Genomic DNA, 12,159 nt, shown 5'->3' on the forward strand with positions numbered 1-12,159 from the left:
TTGCGTGGGACAAAGACTTCTTGTATTTGACAGTGATGCCCAGTTGGATGCAAGGTGAAACAAGTAATACCTGGTATTAAAAATCAGAAGATGCTCTGTGAGAAGTGAGAAGCCAGTTGTTCAGGTAAGGAAACACCTGGAAGCCTACCAGTCTCAAGTGAGCCACCACCGCTGTCATGCATTTGGTTAACACCTAGGGGGCTGTGGTGAGACCAAAGGGCAGGGCTCTGAACTGAAAAGGACTGTCAAAATTTAATGTGGTAGTGTGTGTCCTGGAGATCTTTCGAGTACATTCAGATGTCCTTCTCCAACAAATGGGAGAATGGACTGAACCGTGACCATCTGGCACGTCGAGTGTTGGACAAAAATGTCCAAATGACTTTGCTCCAAGATTGGGCCAAGGTCCACATTAATTTTTTGGCAACAAAAAAGAATCTCTAACAAGTTATGAACCATTGCTCATCTGGTGGGACATCCTGGATGATCCTTTTTGTTAGCAGCTTTTGTATTTCTAAGGCAGAGTAGTTTCTCTGAAAGGGTGGCATGTTAGGTAACTTTTCATCAGTTGTGGAGGATGGAAAAATGGAATGTAGTAGCCTCCGGTAATCCTCTGCACTGGATATCTTTGATGATGGAAGTCAAAGCCTCAGGGTTCAGAGAGGAGTGCCCCCCCCCCCGACTGCCTCTAGAGTGCAACAGTTGGGCAATTCTTCAGGAGTGCTGGTAAAACTTCAGAGGAGGAACCCCTGAAGCCTTGGTTCTGCGGGCCTCCCCTGCCTCTGGGGCAATGTCTGCTATTACAGTTCCCCCCCCCTGCCCCAGGGAGATAAAATCTCTAGGATTTTTGGAATCACATTTTCCTTCCCACTAGCTGATTCCTGGAAAAAGTCCTTTGGAGGGTAGAAAACCATATTCCTACAGCAGCTTGCGTTTTCCCCATCTTATTCACTCCTGGTGAGTTTGCTTAATCTTTGGTCTGAAAAGGGTCAATCCCATCAAATGAAGCACTGATGGATGGATGTCTTGAAAGGCTCCACAAAATCGTGCAAGGTGCATTCAGACATGCTGCCTAACTAAGGCCGGAACTTGCTGGTCTAGAAATTCCTTCCATTGCATGGGAGATCAGATATGTGGAGGCATTCAAAACGAATTGGAGAGTGGCCAGCTGTGAAAACAGTTTTCTTAATCCTCAGCAGACATGGACCCGGACAGAGACTCCTTTGTGAAATAACTCTGGAATCTGATACACTGCACTAAATAGTTAGACTGCAAGGCAAAGGTCATTGACACAAACTTGCTTTAAGGCCCTTAATACTCAGTTACAGGGTTAAACAGTTGAATTCTCAATGAGTTCCTTCATGGCTGCTGCCACCATCACAGCATCAACAGGGGAACCCTTGCTCCACTGGGCATGGTCACAAGATGCTACTAGATACTTACCCAGTCTTTTAGAAATGGACTCATACATCCAGTTCCTTCTGCTCCCAATAAGAAATGAGATCTACCATTTTACTCACTAGGTCAACCAACCAGAAAGAAGCTTAGATGGTATCAAATGCCTCCGGGAACATGGACTCCTCCTGGAAAGTGGCTTCACAATACCAGCCACCTGTCTCAAAAGCTCAAGAATCTCTCCAAACGAGACATCCTCAAGGGGTGAACAGGGGGACCCTTCCCCTTTAAAGTCCATGTTTTCTGTCAATGACTCCTGTGGGGAGTCAATGTGCCTCCTCCTGCACATGCACTTCTGACGAGCTTCCATGAGGTGGAGGTGGGGGGGGGTTATCCGCAAGAGACTCCTAAATCTGAAGGAATCATGAAGGAGGACCAGATCAAGAACAGTTTGGACTGGCTGTTCCAATAGAACAGAATGAGTAGGGTCAGGACCTAGGTCAGCCAGTTGAGGGAAGAGGACCCAAAGGGCAAGGATACCCCATCTTCCAAAATGGTAAAAGCGTTCTCCACTGCTTTGAAGGCAGAAGCCAAAGAATCCCAAAACCACTTCCACAGGAGCCAAAGCTAACTAAACAGGGTGTAACAGGGGAATCCCTCCATTCCTGCCTCAAAAGCACAGGTAGGAGCTGAGCTATCCAATGCCATGGCCATGAGGGGTGAGATGGCCACAAAGGTCTTAGAGTTTAACTCCTACACCCAGATCAGGCACCGAATCTATGGCTCTGAGACCCCTCTGGCACCAACAGAGTAGGCACAAGTTGGATCAGAGATGCCAGAGTAGACTAAGCCTATAACTTCGGATCAGACAGGCAATCCTGGGAGTCTTAGAGCTGACATCTTCAAAACCAGGGGATGAATCAGAGTAGGAGCAACTGAAGGGATCTAGTATGGTCTGAAGTTCACAGGTCAGGAGGGAGCTGGAGCAACTCCCAACTGAATTTAGGATCCCAAGAACTTCATCATGCTGTCCATATCCGCTTCAGAAAGGATCCTAGTTGACCTGTAGCAAGAAGATGACTGGTCTGGAAGCCTTCTAAGTAATCTCCTGCAGAAAAGATGAATGGAGTCTGGAAGGCATAAGCTCCAGAGAGAACTGAGCTTTGACAGAGAGTCTTGGCAGTTGGAAGAGACGGATCCAGTGGGATGGTCAGATTAATGGTTTTAGAATGCTGGGGAGGCACAGCCAAAGCCAGAATGAAAGATAGTGGTCAGGGATCTCTTCCTTTGCTCACTGGTCTTAAGAGCCCTTCCATTATCTTCTTTAGGCTTGTTTGCAAATTTCTTAGTCAAAAGGGACACCGAGGAGGAAAAAAGATTCTTCAGCACCTACTTATTTCTGTGCTCCACTAAAGCTCTGTGATTGAAAGCAAAGCAAATGCCACATACAGAATCTAAATGACTAGCTCCCAAACAGTACACACACCCAGAATGAGTGCCAGACTTAGGAAGTTTAGGTCCATCACATATGAATGCCAAAATTAGCAAATAAGATCTCAGTTAATGTGGGGTTTGGATGTGGATTAGGAGTATGGGAGAGAGTCTGAACCAGGGATATTAAGTCTGAAAAAGCATCTGGAATCATATCAGAGGTCTGACCTGAAGACCTAGTCTTCGAGGAATGGATGAAAATGACATCAGATCATAGCATTTTCTAAGGGACTGAGAAATATCAGTGCTCTCCCAACTGAACACAGTGGCACATTCCAGAAATAGTCTTGGAGAAACCCCCATAGGGAGAATCTGTCCCTTTATCCTCCTGTCCAGATTCAGAATATTTAATCTCTTCAGGGAAGGAAGTATCACTCTATCTTACAAGCACTATCAGTAGCCTGAATTAAGCCTTCAGCCAGATGCAGTAAATTTACCCCCATTCAGGAAAATTTGACAATGAACAGATGCATGCTTAGTTTTCTGCTTCATTGACGGGAACAATTGGGCCAACTGTGTTATTAGTGGCAGCAGCAGCTTCCCTAGATATAGGCAGAACATTCTGACAAAAAAACAGGGAAACCATCCCTGTTCCCTATCCCAGGACCAACAGAAGTGTCCTTCCCTTGCCCTCTGAGAAGACCCTAACAGCCACAGAGGACATGACTAATCCCTGGTCCATAGTGGCTGTAGGTGTTACACCAGGGAGATTTAGGGTAAAAGACGAGTGGTCTTAGGAATAACCAATGGGCAGACCAGTGTAGCCTGCCTGCAGCTGAGGCAAATTGCTAGCTATTTGTGGTGGCAAAGGCTATTTGCTTAACTTTTTCTTTTTGTAGCTTGTAGGAGGACTGGTAGTGGGGCAGACAATTTGTTCAATCATCAAGCCAAAAATGGTGCCTCTATCCCCAAGGAAAATAAGCAGAAAATGCAAGTAAAAATAAAAAAAAAAGTCACCTTCCCCATGACACAGTAAAAAGCACTTTAAACACCATCCCGGAACTACAATTTCACCACAGAAAAATGGATTTCATTTACTTTGAACAAATTTTAAACTGACAAGATAAAGAGCGCTTCTGTTTAAAAATGTAGTACAGTATTTTGCCAATTCATTAAAACACAAACTCAGCTTTAAAACATCTTTCTTGAAGAGGAATGTATTAATAAGCTAAACCTTCCACTTAAAGAGAGCTTATCTGCTTAGCAAAGAAACAACACAAGCGGACTGCTTAGTCTCAATAGCCTCAGAGGATTGAACTCTTCAGCAGCAGTATTCTCGGAAGGGCTTTATGGCCAGACGTGTCTTTTAGTCAGCTTAACTCAGGCTGCCTGACAGTTTAAGCTTTGGAAGCTGGCCGTCTGTTATATCCTTGGCAGGATATAACCCTATGTAGCTAAGGTTACTGCAGCAGTGATCAATATGATTAACTTTATCTGTGTTACTTTTAGGGTTTGTTTACTTTGACAGATTGAAATTGGTTGTCCTTTTTGATTAATTGCCTAAAGTAATTCTAGACACTATACTAAAGTAAGAGATTATGTGCAGAAATCTATTTAATCATTATCAATATCTTTACACATCAACATTTTATTGGACCAAACCCTTAGGAACAACTACTTCATGTTCAAAAAGTTTTATAAGCAGACTACTGTCCCAAGCCTGGCCAATATAGTTCTGTGAAAATGGCAGGAGGAGGCAGTATACCAAAGCCCCTATTTGCATTGAAGAAATCCTCTGTTTTATTGATGATGTATTTATCATCTGTAAGGGGGAATGAAGCCACATTCAATGACTTTTACAACCATATCAGTAATTCCACTGCCTTCCCGAGATTCACAACCTGTCACAGCAAGACCTCGGTCAACTTTTTAGACATAACCATATCAAAGGACATTGAAAGCAAATGCCTCTCCAATAACCTGTTCAGAAAACCAACCAGGGTTAACATGCTGCTCCATCACTAATCTAATCAGCCTACACCAAGATTTTCTAGCTAGGGGGTACAGCAATAAATTACTAAATTCCATCCTCGACCCCATCAGAACTGTAAAAGAGGCAGATGACCCCATTTTGAGGGACCTCACAGGATACTCCTATGGCTCAACAGAAAAACCAACAGAAGGATCCACAGGAGGACAAAAGAAAAATAAGCATGGCACTCACTTTTACAGTAGATTTTAAAACAATCAGAAAGATAAAGTCTGACAACTGGGTAATGATTACAGACAAGCAACAACTGGAAAAACGTCTAGGAGCTCATCTTTGTTTCATATTTAAGAGAGCCAGGAACATTAGGGACTGGGTAGAGTGCAAATTCAGACCAGAGGAGGATAACAGAGGAACTAAACCCCGTGTTCCCTGTTTTGGCACTTACATGAGCATCAAGGACTACTTTTGTCCAGTACTCGGGAAGAAAAAAAAAAGTCTACAGCACTTGCTTTGGTAATTGCAATACTGCTTTCATGATACACCAGGCACAGTGTAATGGCTGCAGTTTTCCCTATGTAAAAAAAAAAAAAAAAAAAAAAAAACTATGAACAAATTAAAAATCAGGTTAGCACAGCACCTGCCTGACAGACTCAAAATCCTCAAAAAACTAACTAATGAAGCACTGCCATAATTTCCGCAGACCATGGAGCTTTCCATGTCCACATCCTGGACAAGCTCACTATGGGTCCACTCGAAGAAAACAAAAATGTGATCCTTGAAAAAAATTGAATCAACCTAGCAGATCAGGCTTGATCAGACTTGATACCCACCACCACCCCGATCTAAACTCAAACGTTTCCTTTAAAAGTGTGCTTGTGCTCAGGAAACTAAACCATAAATCACACAGCTAAAGCAACTAACCCAAGATTTGGGCATAAACTGTTAAGCCCCACTAACTTTTTCATATTAACAGCAGCAATCAAGTAATTACATTTATAAATCACTGCATCTATATTAGCATGGTTTATCCTGTGAACTAGTGATATGGAAAACAAGCCACACTATTAGTGTGTGTCTGATCTCTAGATGTGTACATATCTGAAAAGTAAAAAGCATGGGTTTGAAACTTTTTTTTACCTCATGATGTGCACAAACGTAACTTTCAGTTATCTGAAATGCCCCCACTATTGATTTCAGACTTGGGCTTTCCTTTTGGGGTCAAGTAAAAATAGCCAAACTCTAGCCTTCCAGCTGGAATGACACCCCAGTCCCATACGGATTACATCAGCCTCTTAAATCATCTAACCTCAACCTGGGCCCCATGGCACCACCCCCTCTCTCAGGAGATTGGTTACCTCCCCTTCCACCTGAACCCTCCCAGTTTCTAGCCCTTTATCAGGCCAGGCACAGAGCTATCTAGCCCTCTTGTGCACTAACTTTACCACCTGGAACCTGATGAGAGAGGAATCGTAAATGAAGAGCCTTTAATAAACTCCTAGACTCTAGAAGATGCTTGACAATTAACAGCCCAGGCTGGAGAACCATAAAACCATGCCCTGGGACCAAGAGCATTCCACCTCTCTCTGCAGCTACTTCACCGCAACCACGTATAGCTACGCTAGCAACTTGGTCTGCATTTACCAAAATTTCTTATGTCTGTAGTAGAATGAAAATTCTTGTTCTAGGGTACCACACCACATTGCTATATTCTTTACACCATCGATACAGTTTGCCTATCCTTAAAAGAAGATCTAAGATTCTTATGTTTGTTAAAAGTGTTCGTATACTATGCAGTTTACCACCTGTTGGATTTTTATTCCATAGGCACATAAAGCCTACACAAAAAGGTTCAGTCTCAAAGTTTACTTTTTTTTTGCCTACTTGCACACAAACCACGAGCTTTGTAAAAAAATGAGCATTGTGACTTGTTTTCCACTTTACATGCATCCAGAGAAATAGCATGCTGTTCAAAAATGGGAACCACCTAGTGTAGCTTTAGGTGACTCCCCCCCCCCCCCCAATAGAAAAAGGTCCGTCTTTATCAAGAGGAAGAAGAATGGGGACTGGTCACATTAATCAGGTATATGAGCCTCTTATAAGCAGGCACTGCAAACCACCTTTGTTATACAAGAGAATATTAGCTTTTCATATTATATGCCAGGATATAAGCCCTGTAAAAGTGGGCACAGCCTCTCATATGTGACAGACTAGAACGAGTTCTGTAATAAGTAATAAAGCTTTAATATTTGGCTGCAAGGAATGAGCCCCACTGATGCAGACACAGCTTCTCATTTTACATGCGTTACAAAAATGGACTAATGAAGCTCTGGTGATCGATCATTGAAAATGCCTGCTTTTATGAGGCTAAGTGGAAACCACTCTATTTGATGGACCTGATTAAGCTCAGTTTTTTTTTTAAATACAGTTCTATAGTTGTAGCTGATAGTGTTGTCATGTTTTGTTTGATAGTTAAAAGTTTTAATTTAAACCTTCTAAGAATAAGGTTCCATAGGCTGCTGAGCTGGTAAACCCTCAAGGGTCTTTTAGGATTATTCAAATAAGAGATTAACGAATAAACTTTGGGATTGGCTCCTTGTTTTTTCCATCTCCCAGATTTTCCTCCAATTAGCTCCCATGGACCCTCCCACCATTGTCTGTAACTGCCTTTAAATAACAGACCTGTTGAATGTAATGTATTAAAATAAGAACACTCGTCCAGTTAACTGCTTAACTAAATAAACTACCGGAAAATTAAACAAAGTGTCTTTATTCCTCCCACAGGGAAAGAACGAACGAAAGAAGACACTCTCTCTCCTAGATCTGCTAGCTTAAGTGATTTTATCTGGAATAATCCTTTTTACTCTGTTTCTTGTTAGCCCTGTCATCCTCTGGGTCACATGTGGGATACCAGACTTCACTCAAGCCCTCTGGATTACCTCTGTTTTAGATACCAGAGACTTGCAGTCTCAAACTTGGTATGCTTAAGCTACAGGGGGGAGGTCTCCCCAAAAAAAAAAAACAATTTGTTTGGAAGTGCCTTACATCAGGATTGCACTTCATGTATTTTACATGACAAAACAGAATTACGTGTACCTTAACTGTCATAAGCCCGTAATCATATATTACATTAACACACACACACATACCCACACCTCTTCAACCTTAATTTATTAACTAACCTAGTCAGTCCACTAATTCTACTCAGAATATAGCTAACGTTAAGATAACATACTCAGTACAGTAAAGTGAATGCACAACAAATACACACAGTTAACCAACCGTTTCCGATGCTTTGCCATCTTTTGTCATCTCATCTTCTTTAAAGTCTTCTGGTTTTATTTCAGTCTCTCCTCTGACACTTCCTTTACAACAGAAAAAAAAAATAATTCAGTCTTAATTATTTACAGAAATTACAATAATTTCTGCTCTCCCCCAAGTTTGGTGGTACAGCATAAGTCCGGCCATAAACAACTCAGTCCATCAAAACAAAATCAGTCCTACAACTCAATTTGTAACCCTTGTTTTTCTTCATTAGCATAGCATTTTGCTTCTGATAAACCTGTCACTTAGGTCTGCTTACTTTCCACCCTTGTGTTTTGTGCGCATGTGTGTGTGTGTGTGTGTGTGTGTGTGTGTGTGTGTGTGTGTGTGTGTGGGGGTCTAGAGATGGGAAGGGAAATTAAGTAGCATCACTTATCTCTCATTAATAGAGAAATAACCACCAAAATTCTTAGAGAAAATTATGGGAAGGGCCAATGACTGTTTATCTTCATGCTTTGATGCTGCAGAGCATTGTCACTTCACAGCAAGAGGTTTGATAGTTCGACTCTGAGCTGCGCTTTGTGCAGAGTCTGCGTACCCTTCTCCAGGTTATGCAGTTCCTTATTGTGTCACAAAAAATACATTAGGCTGACTACCTTCCAAAGTACCTACAATAAGAGTGCAATGTATGACTAAGTGTGCAATCTGCAGTAGAGTACCACCTTGTCCAGAATGAGCTTCAAAGAATTGCACCCACTGGCTACAGGGATAGACTAACATCAAAGCAACCCTGTACAGGATTAAGTGGGTTACTGGAAGATGAACAGATGCTTCTAAGCAACAGATGTCACATGTAAACCCATTGCAATCATAATTAAAATAAACCATTTAAAAAACAGCTGAAACAAAAAGGATACAAAACATGAAACAGCCTCAAAATAAGATTTCCTAGAGCCTCTACTGTAGAAGCCTACTTAAGGAAAGCCGGTGGCTCTGTCCTACTCATTCTGTCGTAACCAATTCGGAAATAATAAACTTTCTCCATTTTAGATAACTGTCAAATATAGTAAGCAGTTGTAAAAGATTTGTTACAAAGTGCACAATATTGACTCTCGAAAATGACTTACTTGGGGGGGGGGGGGGTGTAGAAATGCAAATGAGTCACCAGGATGCCTTTTTTTCATACCTGCAGAATGGTACAGATATCCTTATACAGAAAGAGCACTTGGCTGATTAACAGTGGAAAACAGATTTGTTTTTGTCACCTGATGTCCAATGTTTGGGTGTAGATGTGATAGTAGTATAAAAATCATTACATTGTGGAAAAGGAAGATTATGAGCTTTCCATTTGTTAAGCTGCCTCTCCTAAGGTAGTGCAGTATCCAAACTTCCATACAGCTTCTCAGATTAGAATAACTAGGATCCCTCAACGTACTGATGTTTAAACAGTAATCATTACATTTTCATGGTCTAGGATACTCCATTCAAGTGTCTCCTCCGTAAATGTAAAATTATGACCTTTGTGGCAGTCTCGTGACCTTCCTTACAATTCGATTCACCTAACATACTTTACCCATTTACTTATCTGTGTTGTATCCCCACAATAACGCCAAAGAATGTAATTAAAATATTACTGAAGCAAGTATTCCTTTCCCTTATTTCCTGGGTATCTTGACTTGCTTATAGCTCAGAGAAGCCCAGTCATGGTATGGAACAGTAGACCTCCCCATTACACAAAAGGCACTACGTGTTGACATTGCCTGTGAGACTGAAACAGCCCTCCTCCAACTTCCTGCTAGTATCTAAGTGGAGCAAATACGCTGTCACCAGACAAGTCTATTTTCCAAAAAAATGTATTCATAAAAATACTTTGAGGTTTACCAGGTTGAATTACAGAAATAGTGATAAAGGAAAATTTATATTGCATGAACTTGTGCCTTTAGCATGTTGTCAATTCTTTACCCTCTCCTTTCTGAATCAGAAGAGAAATAATACTTTTCTAAAATATAAACTCATCAAGGCTCAAATGAATATGAACCAGAGTCCAAGAACGTAGGGCAGCACTGGCTGCTGCTGCTTCTGAAAAATATGCAGAAATTCATTCATCCTAGAAGATAAGTGGAAGATTACATTAGACTTACTTCCTGCAATATCTGAGCAGTGTATAAACTGGAAAGGAGCTCCTAACAGCATTTACATTTGTTTGATAGCAGAAAGAAAGCAGACTATTTAGCCACTGCCCTTTTAAGTGCATTCTATCTCCCTTCATCCCTACACTTCCATTACCTTTTTTTTTTCACCTGTCCCACGCTCTCCTGAATGCCTCTAAGGATTCCTTCCCCACCTCCTCTTTTGGTAGTCTATCTGAGGATCAAACTTTGTCAAAAATGATTTTCAGAGATCCAGGGCGTGCTTAGTCCTTACAACCTGCCTGTCTGCACTCTCGTCTTCTTGCAGAGGAGGGCCACTTCACATCCCTTTGACAGTCTCATGCACCAAAACCATAATCCCCTCGTCCCTTCTAGTCTCAACTAGAACACTAGCTCCTCTGGCCTCTAGTAAAATCCATTTTCCTCCAACATATGGATCTTTCTAGTAATGTCTCTCTGGATTCCTTCCAGTAGCCCGTTGTCCCCTTCCTTACATGGGTTCCAAAGCTGAATACAACACTCAGTGCACGGCCTAATCAAAGCCCTGTAGTGTAGAACATTTGCCTCTATATGCTTGAAAGTTACTTGCTAAGAATATGCCCCATTATTCTCTTTGCTACAGCAACTGCAGTCTCATTCTGCTCCCTGCTGTCCAATCTACGTGCGAGAAAGACCCTCCCATCCTTTTCCTGCTCCGCTGCCATCACTTCCACTCACCCAAGTGATATTTTGCTGGGTTATTTTTGCCTAAGGGGTAGTAGTTTGCAGAGAGTCTCAACTGCAACCTTTCACATTTTCATTCTAAATCTTTTGCTAGACTCTTCCCAGACCCTCCACTGCTGCATTTGTTTCTGTATCTGCTAAAGAGTCAATAATCTTTTCTAGTCCCTCAGATATATCGGAGATGAGCACAGCAGCAAAGACCACTGGACTCAGGATAGAGCCCTGTAGTGCTTGCTTCATTACGCATGTTATCACTTCCTGACATTGTTTACCTTACTACAACCCTCCGTTTCCTACCACTCATCCATGCAACTGTCCAGTTCCTCCTCCTTGGTTACACACAACCTTCTTTCTGTTAGCCTCCTGTATGGGACTATGTCAAAAACATGGCTGAAGTCCAGTGTCACTACATCTGCTAGTATTCCCCATCAGGCTCAACTGTAATCCAGTTTCAAAGCAAATCAGGATTCACAGATGACTAACCATGAATCCAAATCAGTTGATATCATGGAGGTAACAGTCTTCTAGAAATGCTAGCACTAACAGCCTTCCCTCACAACTCTCTCAATGACTTTTCTGCTACTGTTATGCTGGAAGGCCTATAGGTCCCCGGATTTTTTTATATCAAGATTTTTGAAACCTTGAAGATGGAGATGCATGTTCAATCTATAGAACGTCTTCAGGAATAGATGGCATTCCTGGGGGGAAGTTAGGAAAGTGATAAAAGCTAAAGATTTTAGTATGATTTTAAAAGGAAAGGAAAGGAAGCACCAGCATCTTGGAAAAAAGCTGTGGTGGCTATATTACCCAAAGAGGATAAAGACATCATATACACCCATTTCAATTTTAAACTAGGATTATAAAGTGCTTATGTCTATATTAGCTAAAACAATGGGAAATGTTTTGCTAAAATTGATAGATATTTATCAATGCAGTTTTGTGGAGAGAAGCAAACAGTTAAGTTTAACAGAACAATGATGACCCAAAGGGAAGCATAATGTAAGAAAATACCACTGTTGATAGTGGCTCATGATGCAGAGAAAGCATTAAACAGAGTAAGCTGAGATTTTACAAGTAAGGCAATGAAAGCATTTGCATTCTCCAATACAATAAGGTTAATTGAGGAATACATGAAGGATCATAGGCAATAATTAAAGTGGGAGAGTGCCTATCAAACAAGTTATGTTTGAAAGGAGGAACAGGCAGGGGATT

General features: G+C 41.5%; 1 protein-coding gene across 1 annotated transcript in view; it reads right to left on the reverse strand.

The window, feature by feature from the left end:
* Positions 1–12,159, reverse strand: part of LOC122799482 (N-lysine methyltransferase KMT5A-A-like) — a 584,753-nt gene that overhangs the window by 549,514 nt on the left and 23,080 nt on the right. Inside the window, exon 2 of the mRNA XM_044068577.1 lies at positions 8,093–8,175. Within this exon, the coding sequence (XP_043924512.1) occupies positions 8,093–8,175 (83 nt within the window). The remainder of the gene's footprint in view (positions 1–8,092; positions 8,176–12,159) is intronic.

The sequence above is a fragment of the Protopterus annectens genome, chromosome 4.part0, assembly GCF_019279795.1.
Source record: "Protopterus annectens isolate FY-2018-M chromosome 4.part0, PAN1.0, whole genome shotgun sequence".
Taxonomy (NCBI): domain Eukaryota; kingdom Metazoa; phylum Chordata; order Ceratodontiformes; family Protopteridae; genus Protopterus; species Protopterus annectens.